Consider the following 27,483-nt stretch of genomic DNA (forward strand, 5'->3'; position numbering starts at 1 on the left):
TGGCCATCAATTTGCTAGACCTGACCAGAGCTTAGCACAGCACCTGGCACTTCGTAGGCACTTAATAAATGCTTACTGATTGAATGACCACATAACAAAGAGTAACATTAATGTCATCAGACTGCTAATATGAATAAGGATCTTTTTTTTTGTATAGAAATATTCTAATTACCATTTGTAGACTATTCATATTCTTAATCAGTACTTCAACACAAAATGTTCATTAGGACAGAATTAACACTACAATGTGACATGAACCTTTGGAAAGCTTATAGCTGAATCACATTGTATGTGGAAAAGTTACATTTGCAAGCAAATATACAATGAAAGACCCATAGAGATCTACAGATCTAATTAACAAAGAATGAAATTCAAAATCAGTTACCTGGAATAATGCCCCTTCTCTCTTATTCTGGAAGAAGTATTTTTGAGATTCAAACTCACTAAGATTCAGTAATGAAACCATTATGCCAAAAACTAACATCTCATTTTCTAGATTTACACTAAACACCTATTAGCAAAAATTTCTGTACTTTAGGCCTGGGTGGGGGAGGAATTTAATAATATTTTACCTACATATACTGTGCCTTACACTAGAAGCGGATATTTTTTGTGGGGGAGACCGAGTCATTCTATATCACCCAGGCTAGATAGGGATCATTAACAAACTGGGACAGTTAGTTCCTCTTTAGGCAGCCTGGTGGCATCGGGCTCCTGGGGTCTCCCCCATTGGTGCTTAACTTAGTGTAGACACATGATTAGCTATAGCCCTACTGTAGCTCAGAAACCCCAAACTAAAGTAATCCACCATCCTCAGCCTCCCAAGCAACAGTGATTATGCCCAGCCAGAAGTGACCATTTCAATTTCACTTCTTTATTGAATCCTCTAGGTGTACTATTCAGTTGAATCTGATAAATCAAAGATAAGAAACTTTAAAAGTGATATTTGGAAGAAGTCTCCATTTTGAATTCTGCCACCTTGGTTCCATAGTTTTCAGTTAAAAACAAGTGGCAGGAGAGAGATGGTTTTCTGGTCCATAGCATATTCATTTTTATTTATTCATAGAAAATATACTAGCATCTTACAGAGAAGTCAACTGTATTCAGAAACCAGTTTCTGAGAAACCTGTTGAGGAATCTTCTAAGTATGCTGAGCAGGCTGAAAGACAGCCATGTTTTCTTGGATGACTAAATCAATCAATTAGGGAAAAACTAAGGGAAGAGAAAAGGACTACGTCCTTTGTCCCAAACTTGGTGACATTGTTTTTCCCTGGTACACACTTCACGTTAGATAGGAAGAGATCATTCACTAAGGACTATAAAAGGAGGCATGGAGATTAGAGATTTAATCCCTGACAAATAATGCCATAGATAATTTTTAGAAATGGGGAAAAAGAAAAAGTAATGGTCTTATAATCCAAAGACTTTTAAATTGCTCCCAGCTTCTCAGAGATGGAGAGAGGTGGAGAAACAGGCATAAAAGTGACATCAATGTCTAAACATCAGTTTAAGCTCTCAATCCATTGGAGAACAGCAATAATACTAATTCAAATTTAAAATGGCTCATCAAAGACATAAGCCCAAAGAGTAGAAAGGTGGTATAAGTAACTTCAACATAGGTGAATAAATAACAATTATGTTGTTGTTCGAGTACTTAGGGTAAAGAGGGGGGTAAAAAGGAAAGAAAATGGTTTAAGTAACCTCAAGTTTTGAAGCACTATAGAAAAGGTCACTTTCCCAAATTCTGCACTTCCACATATCTGTGGGGGCATATTTTTGCTTAGCCTGCATTACAAGCCTAGTCTTTATTTCCCAACTACAGGCCTCCTTACACAGCTAGGTCCAGTGTCTTCTGGCAGCTCTGAAACTTGTTTCTGCTGAACAAGCCCTAATTAGTGCACAGCAGAGAGCCATGCCAGGTTTCTCATTAAAAGGTGAGACTGAAGACCAAGGATGAAAGTAGAAAACGGGGTCTTAAAGGTCCTAACTCCACTTACAGAAAAGAAAAATAAGGGAAGAAAGACTGGTTATTTAATAAAGATTTTGTGTAGAACCAACTACTTATTAAGCCAAAATAACTACCACAATTATTTGAATATGGTACAAAAGGTTCTATTAAAAAACAACTGAAATTGAATGCTGTGAAATTATAATGACTATTAGCCCCAAAGAAGACTTCTAAGAACGCACCTCCTTTCTTTGCAGAGGTGGGAAGCTATGGCCATAGAACAAAGCAGACTTTTTTGCTACATTGATTAGTTTTCCTTAAGTTTATTTTTTCCTCTTTTAAAATTAATTATAGGAAGGTTGGGGTAGGGATATGGTGGGAAATGTAGGGAATGTAAAACAAAATATATCACTAAAAATTTATTTTAAGCTATTTATCCAACACTTGTTGAAATAGTCCAAATCTACTTTTTGAATGTACATCATGGGCCAAAAGAAGACTTACAAGCACGTCTTCAGTTCTAATCCTCCAGATCGCTTAGAGGTTGGAGGATTTTTTCTGATAAATAACAAACTCTAAAACTAAGGATTTGCATGGCATTTATTTTAATGGCATATGGTTTCATACATCTTCCTGTGTTTGGATCAGCAAATAAAAATCATTTGAAACATGCATTTAAGACAACAGGAAAACTGATTTTCATGGTATGCATACTTAATAAAAGTCTACCTCTATAGATCAAAATAAACACTTGTTTAGGCATCTACTAAAAAATGTATTTACATGTCAACATATTTATAACACCTAACTGCGCCTGAAGATAACCTCAAAATTCTGGATATATATACAGTGTAGTTGATTAAACATATATTTTATGTACTTAAAAAGCCACAGTTACTTGACATTTTTGAGAAGCATTATTTTAAAAATGACAAAATCCTAAGATTAAAGTCAAATGAACATGAACCAAAAAATACTTAGAAATGCAAAACAAATATGTGTACCAACTACATGTTCAGCAAGTGCAAACATTTCCTTGTGGATGAAACAGGTAGAAGATATGAATACCGTCAAAAGTTAGGCTCAAACAAAATATTGCATTTAAATCCCATATTGAGTAGGATATGTTCAGGTGAAGAGAACTTTATAAATGAAAGAGGATTTGATTATTTACCAGTAATAAATTTATTTACTTATAACAGCCCCTGATTCAGAAGCAGGATTTAATTATAATGTGCTAAACTCTTTTGATTAAAAACCAAAGACTTCATTGCATGAGTCCTTTATCTGGAACATTCTAACTGGAAGTTCATGCTGCCTAAACTTAGCGCAGAAGGGTTAAAGAGAACAAATAATCTAGATGCTATTCCATGCACATGTGACCTTTCTGAATCCACTTCAGGAACTGAGCAAACATAGGCTGCTATCCTGAGTTTCCTCCCCTATTTAGAAGGCATGCAGTAATGGTATTAAAATAGAAGAAATACAATGGGAGTTTATCTTTAGAGTATAGTAATGAATGATTCCACCAAAGTCTTTGAGTTTTATATGAATTTAGCATCCTGTCAAGATTAACTTCTAGGTATGTCACATTTTAGCATCCTTAGCTGAGAAAAGAGAATTAGGCTTATAATCAGGTCTTTAAGAAGATGCAACAAGCCTTTTGGCTTCTCTAAACCTAGTTTCTTCCCTATTTGACTCTTTCATTCTTTGGTTCCTCCATTCTTCACCAAATGGCAAGTTTAACACTGTACTCCCTGTGAGCCCAAGCCAGCCTTTGTGTACCAACTTTGGTTTTAAAAAGTCTAAAAAAAAACCTGGAAAGCATAGCAGGCTTTCCAACACAAGCAAGTGCCATAGCTCTTTCCTGGGATTTAGAGACTGCCAAGGATGTGGCCTGATACACCGGATTCTGATTTTTGAAAAGTTAACATGAATATTGGCCTTCAGGGTATACCTCCTCGCACAAAAAAAGCTTAGCTGAAATATCCTGCTCATGTGTGACAACTATCCTTGCACTCTGAGTGAAAGGTATGCTTCTAGAGGTTTGGAAAGACAAATGAAAAAGAACAATGATGCAGCAATGAAAAATAAAGGCAACAAAAGGCGAGAAGCATGGACCCATACGCACTTGTGCTCCAATGAGAATGGAATGCAGCAGATGGCATGGAGAAGGAGCATGATGAGGATGCATGTGAGGATTCCGGTCTTATCCAATAGGCTCGATTATCCCGATTACCTTTCTTACTAGGCCCACTGACATCACACTGGAAAACATCTTCACAGCTCTCACTGTGCAATCGCTCTTTCTGGAGAAGTTTGTCGACTCTCTGGATGATGCACTCCAGGCTTTTGTCGACATTCAACCAAACTTTTTCCTTAAAAGGAAAAAAATGCCTTCTTTACTCTTTCCAAAATGACCACTTCTCAATGTTACTTGTATGTCCCAAGAATTTACCCAAAAACAAAGTTTGTGTCCACAGACCACACTGAGTCCTAATGCAATTATGGACTCACTTGTTAAAATTTTATCTGTTTTTTTTCCCCCCACAACAAAAACAAAACTCTATTTTAGCATTTCCCAAGCTTGATATGAGAAATACTCCTAGAGATCTTAGAAAACTGCAAAGTGTCATAGAACCTTGAATGTTAGAAGGAAATCAAGGGCTATTGGTCCAGGATGAACACAATGGGTTATCTTCTTTCATACTTTAGTTTTATTCTTCCAATCCCTAGACCTTAGTTGTTAATATCTACTATCATTACAATGAGGATGCCTAGTTGCTTATGAGGAAGTGCTGGTTTTTACAGATCCCAAATGAACAGTTAAGAAGAGTTAAGAACCCAACAATTCATTGCTTTTCATTTTTATGTCCATTCCAGAGAGTGGTGATATGGGAAAATGTGCTAGATTTTTAGTCAGAGAACCTGTGCAATCTTGGGAGAATCAAACCAAATTGGGACACACATTCCCTACCTGTAAAATGAAGGCCCTGGACTGGATGGCCTGTATGATTTCTTCAACCTCCAAAACTATGACATCTATGACCCCAACATAATGCTTCTAAATTATTTCCTCAACAGATAACAAAAATAGGCCATAAGGCTGCATTGCTCCCTTAGAAAATAAAAATTCTATTCTTAGAAAGCTAGTACTCACCCAAGTTGTGTGATTTTAGAGGCAAAAGGAAGCACCCCAATCTCTGTTCAAAACTACGCCCAATACAGTGAGACAATGATTGCCAAAGTATCTCCTACTAAACAAGGGATTCAGTACTTTCTGTTAAAGAATTATGCTATCCAGGCATGATAATTTAAAATATAAAGGATACTAATACCTAGGAAGGATAATCTTAAATGATTAAAAATCAACAGATACTACTCAGTGTTAATTAGTAGACAAGATTCATTTCTTTTTTTCCTCTGATAAATTAACTGAAAATAGGATACAGGAAGAATAGGGAGTTGAATTGAGAGGTAAAGAGCAGAGAGGTGGTGGATCATACCTAGAATGAACTTTGGCATACTTTGCAGATGGAGTTAATTTGTTGCTTTGTTTCGCTTAACTGTGTTTTTGTTGGTCTATTGGTTAGGGAGAGGAGCAATGAGAAATGATAAAATTTATTTTTTTTAAGGCTTCAATAAACACTTTCGTTTGCAAAAGGGGTAGAAATCTGAGAATAATTCTCAAAAAACCAGATGACTTTCTCAGGCATGGGTAGACTATGATAGGTTATCTAGTGATGTTAGGGGACAGCATAGGTACATCAGTGCCTTGAGGGAGAAGAAAGGAGCCCACAAAGAGAAATCATGAAGCCTTCAAAGACTACTTTACTTCCTCCATGATTCTGCTTCGTAATCTGGCCAAGAGCACATACCTGACACTTAGTAGGGCCTAAGGGTAAAGGCAGTGTCCAATATGAAACATGGTGGTTTGGAAAGCATTACTGAGGGGACGTGGAACCATACCCACTTGGAAATGGAGTCTCCCAGGAATAGGAAGGTAAGGACACATTTTAATTTTTCTACCTACTGGTACTGGCAGAGATTCAGCACTTACCCATTCTGCCTCATGCCAATCCGCATGGAGAGAGCGACTATTTCTTCCTGTATACTTTGCCACAAGAGTGTCTTGATCATTCCTCAGCATCACCTGCTCCTCCTCGGTTGAGGTGGGAGAGGCTTTGGAGGCAATGTAATCAGGTCTAGCAGCATTAAGTCCATGTATTGAATTAGCCAACAATTTACAGTCACAGACAGTAATCAGTTGTCTTGTCTGAGAAAAGAATATAAACACCGGTTATTGCTAAGCCGTTTTTGCCCTCCTTAATCTGAGCTGGTCTTCTGCCAGTTTTTTTTTCTTTCCTAATGAGAAAGAATTCTTTTCCTAAGGTAAAGTATTCTTTATTTTGGCGGGGGGGGAGCTAGGCAGTGGGATTAGGTGACTTGCCCAGGGTCACACAGCTAATAAGTGTTATATGTCTGAGGCCGAAGTTGAACTCAGGTCCTCCTGACTCCACGGCCGGTGCTCTATCCACTGCACCATCTAGCTGCCCCAAGGTAAAGGATTCTTACATTACTTATTCCCTCCTCCACAAAGAGAAAACAAAAATAAAGCACATGGAGTTTGTAAATAATTGAAAGAAATGCTAAATTCCAGTTAATGAAAATAAAAGATGTAATTTCTTTTCCCCATACAAGTTCACAAACCCCCTTTACTGACCTGAAGTTAAGAATACCTGGCCTGGATGCTCCCTTCTAAGTCTAAAGCTATGAACCCATGGATCTGAACCCTGCTTCTGACACACACCAGTTATGTGATCCAAGGACAAACCACTCAATCTCTCTCTCTCTCTCTCTCTCTCTCTCTCTCTCTCTCTCTCTCTCTCTCTCTCTTTTCTTTTTTTGCTTTTTGGCTAGGCAATGGGGTTAAGTGACTTGCCTAAGGTCACACAGCTAGTAAGTGTCAAGTGTCTGAGGTCAGATTTGAACTCAGGTCCTCCTGACTCCAAGGGTGGAGCTCTATGCACTGTGCCACCTAGCTGCCCCACACTCAATCTCTATAAGCCTTCGTTAACTCATATTTAAAACAGAGATAATGATGCCAATAGTATCTACCTCACAATGTTCCCATGAAGCTCTGACTCTTAGAATCTTGCTTTTCTTCAAGTCTCAGCTGAAGCAATATCTTTCCAGATCCATCTTGCTATATATGTTTTCCTTCCGAGGTTACCTTTTATCTCTCCTTCTATGTGCACATGATGTCTCCCTCCACCCCCATTAGAGTGTAAGCTCACTGAGGGCAGTCTGAATGCAGATTAAAGCATATTATTTTGACTTTTTTGGGTTTTTTTCCCTCCATTCCCCCCCCTTTTGTTGTTTCTTCTTTCACAACATGACTAACATGGAAATATGTTGTACATGATTGTACATGTATAACATATCAGATTGCTTGCCGTATTGGGGAGCAAGGAGGGAGAAAAATTTGGAATTCAAAGGCTTTCAAAAAAAATGAATGTTGAAAATTGTCTTTATACGTAATTGGAAAAAATAAAGTACTATTAAATTAAAAATAAAATATAAGTATTGTCATCCCTGTACCTTATCTGCTAGGATGGCGAGCGTCCTTTCAAGGCCATTAGATGATCTATCCTTGGCTGCCCTTGACAGCCTTTCAGCATAGTAACTGACTTGGGTTTTTAAGGTGTTGATCTGGGCAATAATCTCCTTCGCTCTGATGATATCCTGTGGTGCGTATATTATTGACTGGCAGCTGGGTGAGGTACTGAAAAAAGAAGGAAAGGTTTTAAAGTGATACTTAGAATAGTCCAGTAATTCAGTAGAGTTTTGCTGAACCCAATCATCTCCCCCTAGATAATCAAGAATAATCACCCCAAGGCTCCCTGTCTTTCACCTAAGTTGATTTCTCTGTCAAAAATTTTCATTAACTTTACTCAAATGAACAATTAGTGGCTGTTTATGCCCAGTGAAAATAGCAATAAAGTAGAACTAAAGGGGAACTTCTCTACAGACAACTTTAGTGGCAGATCTTGCTAACAAATCCCTTTTTTTGGTTCCTTTTATTTGTCTGGTTAGCACTTTTATCTTCCTTTACTCTGTTTCATCTCTAATCTTTACAATCTTTGAATAATTTGTACCTATTTTTTTCCTTAGCTCTCAAGGTACTAGGTCTTTTCTATCTTGAATTTTTCTATTTTGATCCATTAGCTGTTGTGGAAAAGGAAACGTTAGATCAGCAGAGATCAGAGAGATATTAAACCCTTCAGTGGTTGGTCAAATCTCTGACCCTCTTCCTCATTCCACCTAGGCACTACTAGGCAAAAAAGACCATTATCCAGACCAATACAGTACAAAGCATATTGTGGATACAGCCAGACCATGAATTTCAATAAGAATGAGTGGACTGGTTTGGATATTGCCTTTGAAAAAAACTAATCCTCTTCTTAGGGGTTAGTGCCTTCAGGTCTGGCTGCCAGCTGGAGAAGACTAAATGAAAGACACAAGTCCTTCCAGCCAAGACTCCAAAGCAACAAAAATACTTCCTATTTTAAAAAAATCTGTGAGAGCAAGGAGAATTAGAGAAGAAAAGTTGGCGTTGGAAATCATACTGCATACAAGTGGAAAATCAGAGATCATGTCTAAAAAGGTCCACGTTCTTCCTCAAAGAGGAGCAATGGAATTATCACCTCAAAGGAAGAACTTTGATTTTCTCTGGGTGTGGCCCAATGGAAGGATGAGATAGACACAAAAGAGCAAAAGGCGGCATTCATCTCACCCGTCCCACATTTCCACTATAGGTGCATGTGGTCCAAACAGCCTTTATTACCTTGTAAATTAGACTCTACCCACAGAGATGGGTAGCTATCTCTCATCCCCACAACTGGGCGAACATGCAAAAACAAGGGATTTGCCAGAAGCCCATGCAGCAGACAGAGCTCAGATCTCTGTTTAAGTACAAGAATTTCATTTCACAGCATGAGATTTACAAACATCCACTTTCCCAACTGCAATCACTTTTTTCAAATGAATAGCTAGCTGTCCATTTAGAATTAATTTGCTATCAAATCCACAAATTCAAAACGGATTTTTAAAAGCCTGTATTTCACTGTTCTTTCCACATCAGGCGAGAAGAACATAAGTCATTCCCAATATTTTCACCTACCTGTTTTCAATATTTAATTTGCAGCATTCACCATAGAAGAGGATTTGGGAGAGGTGAGAAAAGGGAAAAAATTTCTGTTTGGTAGGTTCTTTGTACAAATTAAAGTGATTCAAGTATTTATGTGCATTCTAATTACTTTTTAAAATGATTATGACTATATTAAAAAGGAAATCTATGCTCAACAAACATCTTAATGTTGTGTATGTGTTATGTTAAAATCTAATTACATATCCAGAGAAGAGGAGAACCCTCTAGACCAGGAGTTCTTAAAATGGGATCTATAGAATGATTTCAGGATGGGAGGTGGGGAGGTTGTCTGAAATGGGGAAAAAAAATTTATCTTTATTTTCACTGCCCTCTAACTGAACCATCTAACTTTGGCATTTCTTTCAATTATGAATCTAGGCAACAAACATTATTCTGAGAATGGGCCCATAAGTTTCATCGGACTGCTAAAGGGGCTCATGACACAAAAATGATTAAGAAGTCTGCTCTAGATATTGCTAGTTATTCTACCACCCCAGGCTAGGAGAAAGATATACCACTTTCTGCATCAGTGGTTTGATAGGGAGGGGGGCATTATGATGGTATGACTGTAAAAGCAAATTGTTTGAAAATAATTCTAGACTAAGACAAAAGTGCCCAAGAAAGGACAAAGCAGGAACACATGAGCATACTGCTTTCTTAATATTTTTTCATATTAAATAAAGGGATACAACAGTTATTCTCTCAGAGTCAACTGTCATGCTTCATGCTTAAGCTGAAAAGTTTTGAAAGAGAATAATAAATTGGGAATTAGCTATTCATTATCTCAGAAAATTGCAGTTGGAAGAGGAAAATAAAAGAATTTCTACAACATTTATAACTACATTCACTTAAAACCAACACAGACAATGGTGCCACAATACACAACATTTAAAAAGCGCTGTACACTTAGAAAAATGGTACAATATTTTTCTGTTTAAGAACAAGGCCCCCAACAAAAACTCTCTCCACAAACAGAAAACTCACCAACATTCCTCATAACTGCTAAAGAAAAGAATCAAAATTAAAGTTAGCAGGTTGTTAGAGAAAAAAAAAAAAAAACAAATGCAAAAACAAGCCAAGTGACTTCTTGAAAATACTTCTTTAAAAAAACAACAACAACAACAAACAAAAAATCCCCTGGGTATAGAGATGATGAATTTGTAGACCAAATGTATGTTAACTGAGTCAGGGAGTATTAATTAGTTGCTTCATGCTCAAAGTCCACAGGCAAGTCATCCACAAGAAAGATATATTTGTCTCAATAGAAATTTTCAAAGTGATATTAAAGGCCTATGATTGATTTTTATATTAGTAGTGGGGGTCAGGGAAGGATGAAAAAAATATACATACTTCTCGTATAATTGAGCACAGAATAAGCACTTGGGGGAAATTCATTAATGATACTGTTCAGGATTTCTTTGACACTAGGTAACAGGAAAGTGTTTTTCATTTATTTGTTAACACTATTAGTCCCCTCTCCTGCCTCTCCGTGTCCCCTCCCTCACGGAGGCAGAGCAGTAATGCTACAGAACAATTTATTTGCTCATATACTCTAAGCAAAAGTTGTGTCTTCAAGGCCTCTGTCAGGGTGAAAGAGTTCTACAAACCTTATCATAATGACCAAAAGGTGCATTCAAATGCTTATCACAGAACAATATGCAAGGAGGCCAGAGAAGCACATTTTTTCCTGACTGGCTGTGGTCAAGGCTGGGATCAAGGCTTCATTTTGTCTTAGCCTTGCTGGGAAGCGCAACAAATCATGTTTACCCAAGTACACTTGGAACTGCTGAACTGTAAAGCTGTGAGTTCCTCAGCCTTCCTATATTTAGGAAGTGTTATTGATAGCATTGACTCAAGAGCTGAAAGCAATCTACTGTGATGTTCCAGTATGGCCTTTGAACCCAAGAAGGGCTAATCTAAAATTTCCTAGACATTTCCTCCCATTTTGTTATTAATGGAAACAGATAACCACTAGTGAGCAACTTTCACATAGCTTTTCATTTATTCGATGACAGTGATTTTCCTAAAGTACAGATCTGAGTCACACTCTTTTACCCCCCTCCCCTACCTCAATAAATTCCAGTGGCTCCCTATTACCTCTAGGACCAAATATAAAAACCCTCTGTTTGGTCATTTAAAGTCCTTCCCAATCTTGCCCCTTCCCACCTTTCCAGTCTTCTTACTTTTTACTCCCCTCCACCATGAAATCCAGGAACAATGGCCTCCTTGCAGCTTCTCAAACATGACATTTCCTCTCCTGATTCTTTGCCTTTGCCCTAGCTATACCCCATGCTTGGAATGCTCTGCTCCCTTCACCTCTACCTCTCAGCTTTCCTAACTTCTTTCAAGACTCCAACTCAAATCCCACCTTCTGAAGGAGGCCTTTCTCTGTCTCCACTTAACTACCATTGCCTTCCCTATTGAGACCACCTTCCATGTGCATCCAAAGGTCTCTGCATGTTGTCTCCACCATTATAATGTAAGCTCCTTGAGGGCATGGCCCATGTTTCAGCATTTCTCTGTATCCCCAACAATTAGTACCACGGGCACCATGCCTGGCCTATAATAAGCACTTAGTATGTATTTGGTGACTCTGCTATAAAAGTCATTTCTCAGATTTCTCTTCTTCAAAGTACAACAATTTCAGTTCCTTTGGACTTCTCATTGGTTCAACTTTCTTTTAATGGTAATTTTGGTCATTTTCCTCTGACTTCCTACTCCAAGGTTCTTCAATATATGACAGCTCCCCAAAACTGTCAGATAAAGATTTCAGGCCAGATCCATGCACAAAGTTATTAGGCTCCATATGCTGCAGGTAATCAAGATAATAGGGTCTCTCCCTTTAACAACCAAAAGGCAGAAGAAGTATCAACTTTGAGCTCAAGTCACAATGTTCTAGTACCCATCACACCCAGATATAAAGACTCAGGCAGGTCCCAGACCTGAGCTCACTGTGTACACACTTTTAAAATTAGTCTTTGGGCTTCACTATCCTTCTTGCTTTTGAGTTCTACATCACTCCAGTTACTACAATGCTAAAAGAACAGAATGCAAAGTCATTCTTCCTGTATTATTTTACAAAGAAGACTTAAGTAAGTCTACTTTGAGGGGGGATCACCAGCACTTACTTGAATGGTCATTTAGCAAAATCAATTAGGTTTGACTCCCGCCTACCCACTATCTTGTTGACCCTAGAAACTAATGATTTTTGTCCTGAGAGCATATAATCCAATCTATTCATTAAATTTTAGTGATGTTCAAGTAACTAAATCAGAACTGCAAAAAGCTATTCATATAAATGATATATAATATGTAAAGTGTTTTGAAAAACCTTTAAAAGCTCTATAGAAATGACAGTTATTATTCAAGGGTAATTTTACATAATATATTCCATGTCCTTCAGATTCATTAGGAAGAAGAAAGAACTGTATTGGCTAAATGATTTTCAAAGTCAGATTAACTTAAAAACATTTTTAAATTAAAGAAAATGAGAAAAATGTGAAACCTTCAATCATCCAGCCAGCTCCTTGACACAAACACAAAGAATAATACCAATTCTACAAGGCAGCTCTTTCCACTGAGCCAGAAGCAGCTCAAACTGGCCAGATTTTCCCCCCTAAGCTTGAAGGGCATCAAACAAAGATAAAGATCAGGAAACTCTGTAGCTACTTACTGTTTCTTGGTCTCTTCAAATTTGTGCAGTCGTTTTCGAAGACCTCCTGACTTAAAGCCTTGGCAATGTGCTGCGGCTGCTCCTATGGTTATGATGTCATAGTTCTGATCTGAAGGAAAAGAAAGGCCTCATCAATTACTCCGGGCTTATCCATACATCCCCCAAATCAAGCTTTCCATGGTAGTCTCTAGCTCTAGCATTTAGGGTCAATAATAAGCCTTAAGGACACTGCTGATGTGCAACCATGGTAGTATGGTGAGTTGAAAGCAAATTTAAAGTTAGACCTGTTCAAATCTCAGCTCTGGCATAATCTGGCTATATGACAGTAAGTAAGTCACTTAACCTCACAGCGTTCCAGAGAACTCTCTTAACTGTAAGTTGTAGAGCATGTAGCAATATGAATTGATAGAAGTGGTTTACTCATTGAGAATTCCATGTACCAATGAAACCAGAGGTCCTTTTCAAAAAAAAGAAAAGAAGAAAAGAGGGAAGAAATAAGGAAGGAAGGAAGGAAAGAAGGAAAAAGGGAGAAGCATTGCTAACAACCTATACTAAAAAGCTAACTTAGTTGTCTGTAAATCTTACAAATCAAGAGATGGGTTCTCACCCAAGAGAATGGTACACAGGATTATGGAAATGTATCAGGCAATCCTTTTCTACTTCTCCTTCTTCAAGGACCACTACTGGAGACTTAGGATGATTTATTACAGGATCTTAAGAGAAAGAATTGGTAAGGGGATGGTACAGCTGAAAGTCTCAAAAGGAAGAAATGTAGGCCCTTGAAAAAATATGAAAATCTATGAAATTCATTGTTTCCTTCTCACGCTTCTTATTACGAGCTCCCCAGCGGATGATTATGTGAAAAAGGCTAGGGCCTGTTTATATCAGATATTAGTTATGTAGGGATGAGAGAAGTCAATAAGGGCTTAATAAGAAGGGTAAGAGAAAGAAATACCTGATGCTCCATCATCTTGGACTCGCATTCTCTGTATATGCAAATTTGTGGGTACAAATTCCAACTTTTTATCAGCTTTCAAACTGCTTGCCTTAAATGAGGGGCCTAAAAGCAATGGAACAAGAGAAAATAAATATCAGACAATGAATATTCTCTATGTGCAAATGGCACAAAAAAAGAAAAAAAAAGGTATTAGCATGTTTCTGAATATAGCCAGGTATGCTGGGGTGGTGGCTTGGAGATTTCTGAGTTGCCTATAAGAACATTTTAACTTGAAGATGGTAGATGGGTGTAAATACTGGAAGAAAGGGCAACTTGCTGGCCAGAAGACTAGTTCCAGGATGTTTAGGTGGAACATGCTGTTAGTAAGGGTGAAGAAAGTCATCAGAGCTCTATGGAAACAGCAATACACCATTTGGAAGCTCTGGCTAAACACTGTGGCATGCACACAGAGAGTCACAGAGTTATGCAAATCAAGTGGGTGGATATGTCAGACTCTACTACCACATGGCTATACCAGAAATTCCAACTATAGAGATACTTTACCATCAAAAATTAAAGCTATCAGCTCAACTAGAACAACACCTATCCATCTTGAACAAGGGGAAGAAAACCTGTTCGTGAAGCATCAAAAGGAAAGTATGTGGTAGACTTTCATACGTCAGTCTTTTAAACAACAGCAATAACAAAATAAACACACACACACACACACACACACACACACACACACACACGTCAATATAAACAGATTGGAAGGAATTTTGTAATAAATGTCTTAGATCTCATTTTGGTTATTTATCCTTCACTCAAGTCGTACTCCAATGCTATATCATAGCATGGCGGCCACCTAAGGTTCTCAAAGGCTATACCACTGGAGAGTACAAATTCTAATAGACTCTACTAAGCAAGAAAGCCTTCAAAGACAGAGCCTGAGAACCAGCCTAGCTTTTCAAAAAGGGTCGCCACTAGATTGGGTGTAAGGGGATGGACAGTTTTTTAAGGTATTAACTTTTGAAGCCTGTCTTCTAAATAATTAAGAGGTTGCAATCTGCAAAAGTGAGGGGAGTGCAAGCAATAACAAAATCAAAAAACCTAGAAATACTCCAAAATCTCTGCTGAATGACTCCATCACAGTATAAAGGAGAATGTACCTGGGTCCATTTCACAGCTGAAAATCACTTCAGTGTTTTCTTAAGAAAAGTTCCAATCAAAAGATTTTGGGGAAAAACTCCAATCTAATTGAAAGAATATAATCTTATTTAAAGCAGGAGTTCTTGATCTTTTTTGTGTAAAGGATGTCTGGTGAGGTCCACAAACCCTTTCTCAGAATCAGGATTTTATTTTATTTTTTTTCTTTTTGGTGAGACAATCAGGATTAAGTGACTTGCCCAGGGTCAACAGCTAGTAAGTGTCAAGTGTCTGAGGTGGGGTAGAATAAGGATTTTAAATGCATAAAATACAATGCATAAGGATTACAAAGGAAACCAATTATACTGAAATGCGAATACCAAAATATTTAATAAAACAAGTTCACACATTCCAGGTTATTCAAAGAATCCCTGTTTTAGAGGAAGGATGGCACAGCGAATAGAGAAACTGACTTGGTGTTAGGAAAAACCTAGGTCCAAGTATGGTCTTTGACTTATACTAGCTGTGTAAAAAAAAAATTAAAAACAAACAAACAAGCAAACAGACAGACATAAACTAGCTGTGTGACCCTGGATGATTCACTTAACCTTTCAGGGTCCCAGGAACTCTTTAAGACTGTAAGTTGTCAACAAGACTAATGTGAAAATAGGTTTAATAAGAATGTATATGTTGAGCTTATATCAATTTACATGACATCTTAGGATGGTGGGAGGGGGAGAAAGTTTGGAGCTCAAAATCTTATGGCAGTGAATGCTGAAAACTAAAAATAAATAAATAAATAAATTTATTATTATTAAAAAAAAAAAGATAGTAAGTGTCTGAGGATAGAATTGAAGTCAAGTCTTCCTGATTCCAGTTCTAGCATTCTCTCTACTGTGCCCCTGACTGCCTCTCAATCCCTGAATTACTTATTCAAGTGGTTTTAACCTCTCTGGGCCTCAGTTTCCTTCTCTTTAAACGAAGTTGTTCATGATTAATGTAGAAATATATTTAATATGATTGTACATGTATAGCCTATATCAGATTGCATGCCATCTTCGGGGAAGGGGGAGGTAAGAAAGGGAGAAAAACGTGAGACACAAAATCTTATAAAAGCGAATGTTGAAAAATAAAAATAAAAAAAGGTGCTCTCTATTAAAAAAAAGACTACAAGTTGTCAGAAGTTAAATGGCTCTTAATTTTGTCAGGACAGGAGACAGAAAAAACTATCAAGCAAATACATTTTTCAAGCAGTGCTTTCAGCTGAATGCTTCTGCAATCTACCTTCAAAAAAGGTATTTCCCAGTTGCATGACTTATTCTTAACATTTAACATTGTCACTCATTTTTTCCACTTTCTTCAAAAGGAAAAAAATGGTTCATAATTACGATTTTTGGTTTCTCCTCACTCAAGTGGGTGAAGGTCAATGAGGTCCTTTCCAGCTCAAGGTGTATGAAGCTGAGACTAGAGTCATGGGTATATTTTTCACATGTAAATTTTAAGCGTTCGGTGGAGAAATTACATTAGATACTTAGGACCTTTGTGCATAGTGGGAATGAAGGAAAGTATTTCAAGACAAGAGAATATTTGGTCACAAATACTGAGGTAACAGAAAATAATATTTTAAAATCTAAAACCCATTCCACTTGGAATCAAAGACAGACTGAGAGGGACTGAAGTACTACCATCATTTTGTGCTTATGCTAAAATTATCCAATGTTCTCTTTCAAAGAGAAATTGCGATGTTTTTTTTTTAGCCTCACATTTAAATTTTTAAGAGATAAAGTGTTAACTTATACAATCCTCATTTTCATTTCAACTACCATTCAAAAGAAAATAATCCAGAAGATTAATGTTCTCATAACAAGTAACTTGGGTCCTTTCTGGTGATTTCATTCACTCTGGACAAAGATGAACCAACATAGCCTATCTCTTATATTGCTTTTCAGTCCTTCCTTCTGATGCTTGACACTAGAGAACTATGATGGCAACTAATAAGGGTTCACCTTCTAAAATGAAATTTGAAAAACTCATAGTTAGAGGAATTTCTATTTACAAGAGACTCTATAAAAATCCATTTAAAATACTTAACTGATCAATAAGGTCATTAGAACTAAGTGTTTACTGAGATCCAGATGACATATTTCTAAAGAGAAAAAAGGTAAAGGCACCTGGAAGAATAAGAGTCAATTCCACTAACCTTTGTACTGATGTAAGTTAGTTAAGTTTTCCTGGTAAGTTAGTATGATGGTTTGGTACTGAGTAGCTATTTGTCGACGGAGACTTTCCCAGCAAGGAGATAGTTCTCCCAATTCTTCCAATTCACAAACCCTGCAAAGACAGATACAAAAACAGACAACTTATTCCACTCCAAGTCTGAGTGGCATCTTCAACCTACACTGTATTCGTGGAATACTAGTATTCTGTGCAATGCAAATGGAGGCTCTGTGGTAAACCATCGGTATAGTTTTTTAAAATTTACTTTAATTCTTTCAAAAAATTTTATTCATATCTTACTTTAATTTTTCAACATATCCCTTCCCTCCCTATCCACCCTGAAAGCCATCCCTTATTTAAGATAGAGAAAAAGCAAAAACAAAGCAAACGACATTAATCAAGCGCAACAATATAGGCAATGTTTTAAACGTCCCTCACCTCTTCACAGAAAGGAAGAAGCGCATTCTTATATTTCTTCTTTGGGGCCAAGCTCAGTCGCTATAGATTCACAGCATTGATTTCTACTTGCTATCACGGTGCTTCCCGTTTATTTTGTGGGAGTCGTCGTGTATATTATTTCTACTTACATCCCTTTGTGTCGCTTCGTCTAAGTTAACCCAAACCACTCTTTACTCTTCATATTCACTGTGACAAACTTTCAATGCTAACGATAACTTTCCTATCTAAAATATGAAATCATATATACTTTGATGAAATTTGTGATTGTATTTAAGTGGGTACTCCCTTCAATAGTACATATCACAATCCAATTAATCCTTTAAGACTCTTGTCCATCCAAGTCTTTTCATAAATCCTCCACAAGAGGTCAGGTCCAACCAACGTGCTGGGGCCATTCTATTGATGATGGAACATTGCATGGGGACCACTGGAGTGCATAGGCTATTTGTCATCTTTCACTCTGACTACATGATCAGCTTGCCTCCTTTGCCCATCACACATTTATTTGATGAAATTCTTTATACTATTTATTCTGAGCATTTCTTCACTAACATTATATTGCTGCCTACTTACATCCACAATACACCTCTCCATTGTCATTTGGATGACCTGCAACTTTAAATTTTCAGAGATTATGGTACTCCCTGACTCACAGCTATGGAGCATCATGAGAAGAATACTGATATTAAGATAAGCCTTTGTATTAGACAGAAGCTCAGCATCATTAGAAATATCTGTCAACTTCCCAAAGAAAATTCAGACCACTTTCTTCCTATTCAATTCTTGTCTATCCAAGATATGTACAGAGAACCCTGCTCTGTGCATAGGGTCTTTTTCACTATATATTCTAGTGTGGTTAGCACTCATTCTTCCTTTACTTGGTTTTACCTATGGGAACATTTAGGCATCTAAACATTAGGCATCTCAGCTATTATCGATCTCATTGACGAGGTTCTCTCAGGTTCTAGAGTTTGAAACAATCAGCATGCTATCATCTGTAACTATGAGCAACTAGAGAATTTCACAATTTTTCATTTGGATTCTGCTTTTGGCTCTCCTCTGTGATAATGGAAAATATTTTTGATAAGCATGTTTTTCTGACTTGTGATCAATGTTAATCATCAGAGAGCTGAACAAAGGAAATTTTTATCATAGCTGTCAAAGAACCTTGTATGATTCTGATATATACATGAGAGACATCTTGTTGGAGAAGAGCCTTTAAAAAGAGGAAATTTGTTCTCCTGAATCAAAAGCTTTTTTTTTTTAAACATCAACAACAAAAAAAGCATAATGAGATCTTGTATTCTCTGTACCTCTAAGTCACTTTGTGTGACTATAAAATTTTGGTTTGCTGTAGGATAATTTTTATGAAAGCCTTCTTGTCTTTTTCACATATCTTCTTCAAGGATGTCTTTGATGGGAGTGTAGATTGTTCTCATAAAATTTTTTTTTTTTTTTTTTTGCAGAAATGGGAAGTTGGCAGAGTTGGTAGTTATCAACATTTTCTTGACTACTTCATTTGAGCAATGCTAGGGTACATAAATTTTTAAAAATCATTTGACATCTTTCCTTCTTTCAGGTATCTCAAGTATGAAACCCTCAATGGCCTCTACACCATCTCCTCCAACACAGACTTCCTTTTTGGATACTTGTCTAACATAGTTGCACCTTGGTTGTCTTTAGTGCCATTTTTCTTCTTCTTCACAATAGAGACTGTGATAAAAATCCAAAAGTGGTAGCTCAAGGAAAGAGAAAACTTTGTCACAGAAATCTTAGCAGATCTTTTCCATTTCTCATTTATCTTTTGTCCTCTCAGTTTCATCTTTAACTGCCTCTGGTACGCCTTGTTTGGTTGGGTGTCTTGACAAACTTTTAGTAAACCTGCTTTTCCCTTTATTGCTATTTTATGGGCACTATGGCTCATAATGTACCATCTTCTTGTTTAAAACTTTACAAATGTATATGCTAACTCAGGGTGGCCGTTAGCTGGATTTCTTACCCTTTGTTAACTATTTGTTGCCTGAAGTGATTTCTGGTCTATTTATTTTGGTTAAGCAAGCTACCTCTTTTACACTGCCTTTGGGAAGGCTGACAGTCTGTGCTGATGTTTGTTGATGTGCATTTCCTTTTTTGTAGCTTCAACATCTTGCTGAAATATTCTGGAATGCACAGACCTTAATTGTATGCCACAATTCCTCAATTCTGTTCTTCCAATTTGTTATTGATTTTGATCACTGCTCTGACAAACTGGCATTCTGACTACAGAGGTGATACGAACATGACTCCCACACTGCTTACTAGTCATTTCCCAACTGTTACAGGATGATCAATTAAGTTTTTAAATGATGTTATTGGTATCTGTCATTTCTAGTTCCTCTCCAGTCCTCTTATTTTTTAACATTTAATTTTTTTTCCCTCAATTACACATAAACAAAAATTTTTAACATTCAGTTATTTTTAAAATTTTGGGTTCTATATTCTCTCCTTCCCTCTCCCCTCCCTTCCTTGAGAAGGCAAGCAATTTGATAAAGATTATACATGTACAGTCATGCAAAACATTTCCTTATTAGCCATGCTGCAAAAGAAAACACAGACAAAAAAAAGAATAATAAAGAAGGTAAAAAAAAATGCTAAAATCTGCATTCAGATTCCATCAGTTCTTTCTCTGGAGGTGGATAGCATTTTTCACAACCCTTCTTGAAGTAATGAGATAAAAAGCCATCTGATCAGAAATTAGGTTTAGATCAAGATCTCACACTATACACCACAATAAGCTAAAAATGGTTGCATAAAAGATCACATTAAATGAATGAGAAGATCAGGGAAGAAGATATCTTTTGTAACTACGAACAGGGGAAAGATTAATTACCAGACAAGAGACACAGAAGATCACAAAATATAAAGTGGACAATTCTGCTAACATAAAATTGAAAAGGTCTTACACACACAAAATCAATGCAGCTGAAATTAGAAGGGAAACAGTTAAATGAGGAAGAACCTCACATCTTCCCAGGAGGGACTATCTTATGCTAGAGAACAGTCTCAAAATGGACTTAAAGGAAGCCAGGGAAGTCAGCAGGGAGAGTTGAGGAAAGGAGAGCATTCCAAGCATGAAGGACAGCCAGAGAAAATGCCTACACCTGAGAGATGGAGGGTCTTGTTTGTCCAACAGCCAGTATGCCAGGGTCACTTGGCTGAAGAATATGTGGTGAGGATTAAGATGTAATCCTCCCATTTTCTCCAGGAGACCGTCCACACTATCATACCCTCTCTAATCTCCAACCTCTCCCTATTGACTGGCTTATTCCTTCCTCCTTACAAATGTGCCCTAGACTCCCCATCCTTATCACTCGACCCAACCATGTCTGCTAGCTATCAACTTATGTTTCAGTCCTCCTTTTATTTGCCAAATTCCCTGAAAAAGTTGGCTCTCCGTGGTACCTCCACTTTCTCGCTTCATTGTCTCTTCTAAAAATACTTCAGCCTTGCTGCTTACCTCAATCCTTACCCGAAACTACCAATAAACTTTTTATTTGCCAGATGTAATGGCTTCCTCTCAATTCTTACATATTTTGAGCTCTCTGCAGCATTTGACATTGTTGACTATATTCTCCTCTTTCAGTTTTCATGATATTACTCTCTCCTGGTTGTCTTCCTACCTGTACAACTACTTGTAAAACTTCTTTGCTCATTTATCATCCATGTCATTACTATTAACCGCAGGTGTAATACCAAGTCTGTATACTGTGTTCTCTTCTCTTTTCTTCCTTTACACTCTCACATGGTGACTTCATCAGATCGAATGGATTCAATATACCAACGCTACACTGATAACTCTTAGATCTATATATCCAGCTCTACTCTCCTATTGAATATGTCTAGATGGACATCATCTAGATGAGCACCAACTGCCTATTGAATATTTCTAGATGGACATCCTAAAAGTATCCTGTACCTGATAAAATTCAAATTCAAAATTCAGAATTCATCATCTTTCCCTCCAAACCACTGCTGAAGAGACTACAATCCTTCCAACTTCAGTGTCATGCTGGATTCTTACTCTCCCTCACCCCACACATCTAATCAGTTGGCAAATCTTGTCATTTCTATCTCTACCACATTGTTCCATTCACTTAGCTATCAACCTAATTCAGACCCTAGTTACCTCTCATCTGGATGACCACCGTGGTCTTGGTAGTCTTACTTCATGTCTTTTATCTTATAGAATTGCTTTTGCTACAGCATAGGTTTGACTAAGTCAAGCCTCTTACTCACTAAGCTCCAGCATCTATTATCTCTAGAACTAAACAAAAATTCATTTCAGTATCTTTATAACCTGGCCCTTTCCCATTTTTTACACATTACTCCCCTCCACCCACACTAGTCTTCCTCCCGTGTGGCTCAAATGACATTCTATTTCATCCCATGTCTAGATTTCACTCCTCTTGGAATCCCTGGTTTCCTTAAACCAGTTCAAGCACCATCTTTCAAGCACCACAACTTTCATGATTCTCCCAAGAAAAAATACCTTCCCAACCTAACTACCGCCTATCCTACTTTTCATTTTGTATATATTAAGTGTATCCATATCTACATACATATTGTCTCCCCATTAGAATGTAAATTCCTTGAGAGCAGAGATTTTTTAATCCAATTTTGTCTTTGTATACCACCTTTTCATTTAGCTACAATTTCCTTTTGTTATCTGGTTTCATTTATAGAATATCAAGAATATCAAGATTGATAATGATTCATTTTCTTTAGTTGTATGTACACCTGGTCCCTGGACAAGGATCTCACATTTAAAGTAGTGAGTAACTGTTTCTTAAATGGAAGTGTTAGTTATTCTTAAAAAAAAAATCCATGTTATTTTCCAGTGATTTCTCCTCCTTACCCTCCCAAAAGAACTCTACCTTGTGACAAAGAAACACACTTTAGGCCAAACAAATCAATATACTGCCCATATCTAACAACATAAACTGAATTCTGAGAGGCAAATATGCTTCAAAGTCAGTTCTCTGGAATCACTGCATTGAGCAGGGTTCCAAAGTCTTTCAATATCATTTTCTTTTACATCTCTGTGGTCACTGTGTAAATTGGTCTCCAAGTTCTGTTTACTTCCCCATGCATCAATTCATGCATGTTTTTGTAATCAAGGTTCAAGAAAAAAACTATACAAACATGGAGGAAGGAGAGAGGGCTGCAGTATGAACCTCATACTGCATACTGCAACTCATACTCAGTTCATATGAAACTGGATAAAGGAGGGTGAACACACACACACACACACACACACACACACACACACACAATTAGATTAAATTCAACAGGGAATCAGAAGAAGACATGGAACATGAAATGGGGATTAAGAGTATGAGCAGATTCCGGGAAGGATGAGTAATAAGCAAAGTCAATTCCATCTTTGGAGAGAATGTGAAGGGTATGTGGGATTAATAAATGGGAGTAACAAATATATGGAACATGGAGGGAAAGGTTTCTAAAGAACCTATGATTGGGGACTGGGTGAATGAAATAGAAGAAGAAAAGTGGAATAGAAGGATACTGCATAAAATATAGGTCACTAGTGTTGTGTATGTTCCTCTCTCAAAAATCTCTTCTTGATTATAAAGAGAGAAATGGGAGGCAAAGACAAAGAAAGATATAAAAAGATAAGATGGAGGGAAGTAAATAACAACTTTAACTATGGCCACGGAGGATAGCGAAATGGGTTAGAATATAGAACAGAAGAACATATGAGGTTTACAAGAAACACAACTGAAATAGAAACATTCAAACATAATCAAAAAAGGGGAATAGAGCAAAATCTATCATACTTCAGGTGAACTCAAAAAAGTAGGGGTAAGAATCATGATCTCAGACCAAACAAAAGTAAAACCAGACTTGCTTAAAAGAGATACATGGGGAAATGACATCATGTTTAATGGCACCAAAGATAATGTATTAATATAGGTACTTAATACATACACACTGAACAGCATAGCATCTAAATATTTAAAGAAAAAATTGATTTACAGAAAGAAAAAGACAGCAAAATGATAATTGTTGGAGATCTCAAGGTACTTTTCTCAGATCTAGGCAAATCTAACCAAAACATATAATTCTTCATCTTCTTTATGGTAGAATAATATCCAATTACATTTTTATACTCACAATTTATTCATTCATTTCCTGCCTGATGGATCCATTCTCTGTTTCCAGTACTTTGCTACCACAAAAAGTATCGCTACAAATATTTCCATACACACATGACCTTTCCCTCTGTGATTATCATAGATTTAGAGTTAGAAGAGAAGTTGCCAATTCTATTTTTTATCATTTCTTCGGTATTTTTAGTGCCTCTTTTACCAAGCTGTTAATTCTCTTTTCATTATTTTCTTGTATCACTTTCATTTTTTTCCCAAATTTTTCCTCTATCACTCTTATCTCTTTCTTTAACTCTTACAGGAACACTTCTTGGCTTGGATCCAAATACCATTTTTCTTTGAGGTTTTGGTTGTAGCTGTTTTTACACTGTTGTCTTTTGAGTTTATATCTTGTCATCCCTGCCACTGTAGTAGCTTTTCATGGTCAAGTTCTTTTTTTGTTATTTATTCATTTTTGAATTTCTTGAATTTCTATTTTTTGACTTTGAACTTTATGTTAAAGTTGGGCTTTGCTTACCCTGGGGGTGGGGTGGCACTGTCCCAACCTTTAGGCTTTTTTGTGTTGCTGTTTTCAGAGCTAGTTCTGGGGGTCTGCAAGTTTTCAGTGCTTCCAAGGTATTGTGATCCAGGAAGAGCTGTGATCACGGCTCTCCTGGTTGGTGTTCTAGTCCTTACCCAGGAAGGGCCCCAGGTCCACTGCAGTAAAGGGCCCTTGGTCCCCCGAAGCCACAAGTGCTAGCATTCCTCTCTGCCTTGGAACTATGACAAGGGTCCCTTGCTCCCTTGAGACCAAATGCAAGTGCTTCTCTCTGCCTGTGAACTCTAACTCATATTACATATGGGCAACACAGCTGCCAATCAGCACCAGGTGCATTCAGTGCCAGAAAATGGTCCATTGTAATTTTCTGCTGACCAGATGTCCAATCCCCTTACCATCTCTGGGTTGGGAGTTCCTGAAGTTACTGCAGCTATAGTGGCTGCCTCCAACACTCACAGCTGGTGTTGTTGCCACCAAGTGCACTCCCAGATGGCCCCAATTCTAATATCACAGACCTCTCCTGCTGACCTCCTAAGTTATATTAGTACTGAAAAAATGTGCCACTCTGAGAACTATGGAGTTTGAATGCAGATTGAAGCATACTATTTGCTATTTTTTTTCTTCCGTTATGTTTTGTTTCCTCTTTTTGGTCATTCCTCCTATTGGTTCTAATTCTTCCTTACAACATCACTAATGTGAAAATATGTTTAATAGGAATGTATATGTATAGCCTATATTAGATCGCGCACTGTCTTGGGGAGGGAGGTGGGGAAGGAGAGGGAGAAAAATTTAAAATGCAAAAGCTTATGGAAGTGACTGTTGATAAATCAAATAAATTAATAAAAAAAAATCTGCCAAAAAAAAAAGTCTCACTCTGACTTTTTGTGGGCTCTGCCACTCTAAAATTTGATTTAAGGTGCTTTTTAAAAGGTGTTTTGTTAAAAGTCTAACAAACAGAAAGTGGTAGGGATAGAATTTGTTTGTTTGTTTGTTTTTAAGGCAATTGGGGTTAAGTGACTTGCCCAGGGTCACATAGCTGGTTTTAAGTGTTTGGTCTGAGGCTGGATTTGAACTCAGGTCCTCCTGACTTCAGGGCCAGTGCTCCATCCACTGCGTCACCTAGCTGCCCCCCTGGGGACAGAATCTGAATGAAGGTCTTTTGACTCCAATGCCAGAATACTTTCTACTGTAACACTTTACCTCTAAAATTTCTGAGTTTTACCATTTTAGAAAACAGATCTTACTTCCTAAATGGGCTTTCCCTTCTAAATCTGATCATTCCTATAGCTTTTATCAAATATAATTCAAACTCCCTTCAAAAACAGGTAAGTGTTATTGTAAAAAGGAGTTTTTTCAGAAAAAACAACATGGACTCTATCTATGAGATGGTGTGACTTCAGCTTTCCACTTACTGCTTTTGAGAACTCACATCTTACCACTCAGGTCCAACCAACACACTGATCAATAGAAAGAGAGCCCATGCTAAGATTTATTTCTTGCCTTGTAGAGTACTATAACAATTTAAGAGACAATGGGAAGCCTCTCTAGCAATCCCAAGAGGGCCTAGCTTGTTCAAGGAAAAGAAAATAAAGGTACATTCCATAATAATTTTACAAATCAACATTACTCTAAGAAAGCTGGTAAGGAGATGGCAAGATTTGCCACTTGGTTTTATGCTGTAATGTTGTGATCAAAATTAATTACTGAGGAGGTGAATTCTGCATAGTAAAAACTAGAGCCTTACTGTTCCTATAGTTTTCCCTCTTCTTAATGGGAAAACTTTATACCCACTTGCAAATATATGGACATGACCACAGAAACAAACCACTGTGGCCATCATCTTACCATATTTGTAAAAACTTTGTATCTCTTATCTTATTTGATCATCACAACACTGAAGTAAAGTAAGCAGTACATGAACTATTATTCCTATTTTACCCAAAGGGTTAATCATTATTATTCTTTTCAAAAACTCCCAGGTTTCCTACAGCCCAATGGTTAAAGTTTAAATTAATCTGTCCAGTACCCAAGGCTCTTCACCAACTTGATGCCACCCTCACCTTTCTAACCTTCTGTCTTTCATGCACTGCAAGCCCTAATTCAGGGGTTCTTAACTAAAAGTCCATGAACTTTAAAAAAAATTTTTTTTAATTTTAAAATTAAAATTGTTAATTTTCTTAATAAATATTTCAATACAGGGTGTCCCAAAAATCTTAGTGCTATTTCAAGTTTTGGGTTTTTTTTAGTAGCTTAGGGCTGTATTAGGACTTCTGAGACATCCTGTATAACATTTGTTTTTTAATTCTATGTTTTGGATTTTGTGCATTTAAAAACATAATTCTGGGAATGGGTACAGAGTCTTTACTAGATGGAAAAACATGTCCATGACATAAAAAAGGTGAAGAACCTCTGGACTAGATGACTCTAAGGTTCCTTCCAGCTCTCACATTTCATGTTACTACAACAACAGCAGAAAATGAGAATAGATGATAAATGAAAGTCATGGTTTTTCTGTTGTCAACACACATAAAAATATTTTATCCAAAGTCAAAGATTAAGGAGCCATCATAGAATGGCTGACAATCAGCTGTTCTCTATCTCAAACAAGGATCAAATGGGGAGAGATATTTAAACGGCAAATGAGAAATTCAGGCAAATTACAAGGAAGAACTTTCAGAAATGAATGGCTACTGACATTGGAAAACGTTCCTGGCAAGGTAATAAAATCTCCTGTGAAGGTCATTTTAAAAGATGGCACAGTTTTTCATTCATTTGTCTAATATAGCTTTAAATAAGGGGTCAACAAATGGGGAAGATAAATGACCTCTCAAGTTCCTTTTAGTCCTTCTAATCCATTTCTTAGAAGAGCAAAGCAAGCAAACTTGTCTTACCTTGCTGCGTCTTCTTCTAGAAGGAGTTTTACAAACTGTCTAGGAACATGTAAGGAGAGGACACTTTCAGCCATCTGCTCCAAGATCCTTAGGTGATTCCCTTCAGTTGTAGGGAAACGGTACATTCTACAGATGGCACCACCAAACACTGAAATGCAAAGGAACATGGCACTTGAGTTAAGAGGATGAAAGGCAGTCACTCTAATTTTCCTTCCTTCTATCTCAGCCATACTCAGCATTGGTTCCTCTAACTACACACACACACACACACACACACACACACACACACACACACACACA

General features: G+C 37.2%; 1 protein-coding gene across 7 annotated transcripts in view; it reads right to left on the reverse strand.

The window, feature by feature from the left end:
- The window catches only part of INPP4A (inositol polyphosphate-4-phosphatase type I A), a 206,372-nt gene that overhangs the window by 36,354 nt on the left and 142,535 nt on the right, over positions 1-27,483 (reverse strand). For 2 of the 7 annotated variants that reach the window (XM_027856626.1, XM_027856625.1), the window contains 8 exons: positions 27,184-27,331; positions 17,115-17,245; positions 13,787-13,891; positions 12,832-12,940; positions 10,143-10,160; positions 7,550-7,733; positions 6,009-6,224; positions 4,080-4,326 (listed from right to left, as the gene is read on the reverse strand). In XM_027856626.1, coding sequence (XP_027712427.1) covers positions 4,080-4,326; positions 6,009-6,224; positions 7,550-7,733; positions 10,143-10,160; positions 12,832-12,940; positions 13,787-13,891; positions 17,115-17,245; positions 27,184-27,331 — 1,158 coding nt within the window. The remainder of the gene's footprint in view (positions 1-4,079; positions 4,327-6,008; positions 6,225-7,549; positions 7,734-10,142; positions 10,161-12,831; positions 12,941-13,786; positions 13,892-17,114; positions 17,246-27,183; positions 27,332-27,483) is intronic. The other 5 variants (XM_027856630.1, XM_027856627.1, XM_027856629.1 and 2 more) reach the window with 5 other exon arrangements.

Source organism: Vombatus ursinus, unplaced genomic scaffold (genome assembly GCF_900497805.2).
Source record: "Vombatus ursinus unplaced genomic scaffold, bare-nosed wombat genome assembly UNPS02011591.1, whole genome shotgun sequence".
Taxonomy (NCBI): Eukaryota; Metazoa; Chordata; class Mammalia; order Diprotodontia; family Vombatidae; genus Vombatus; species Vombatus ursinus.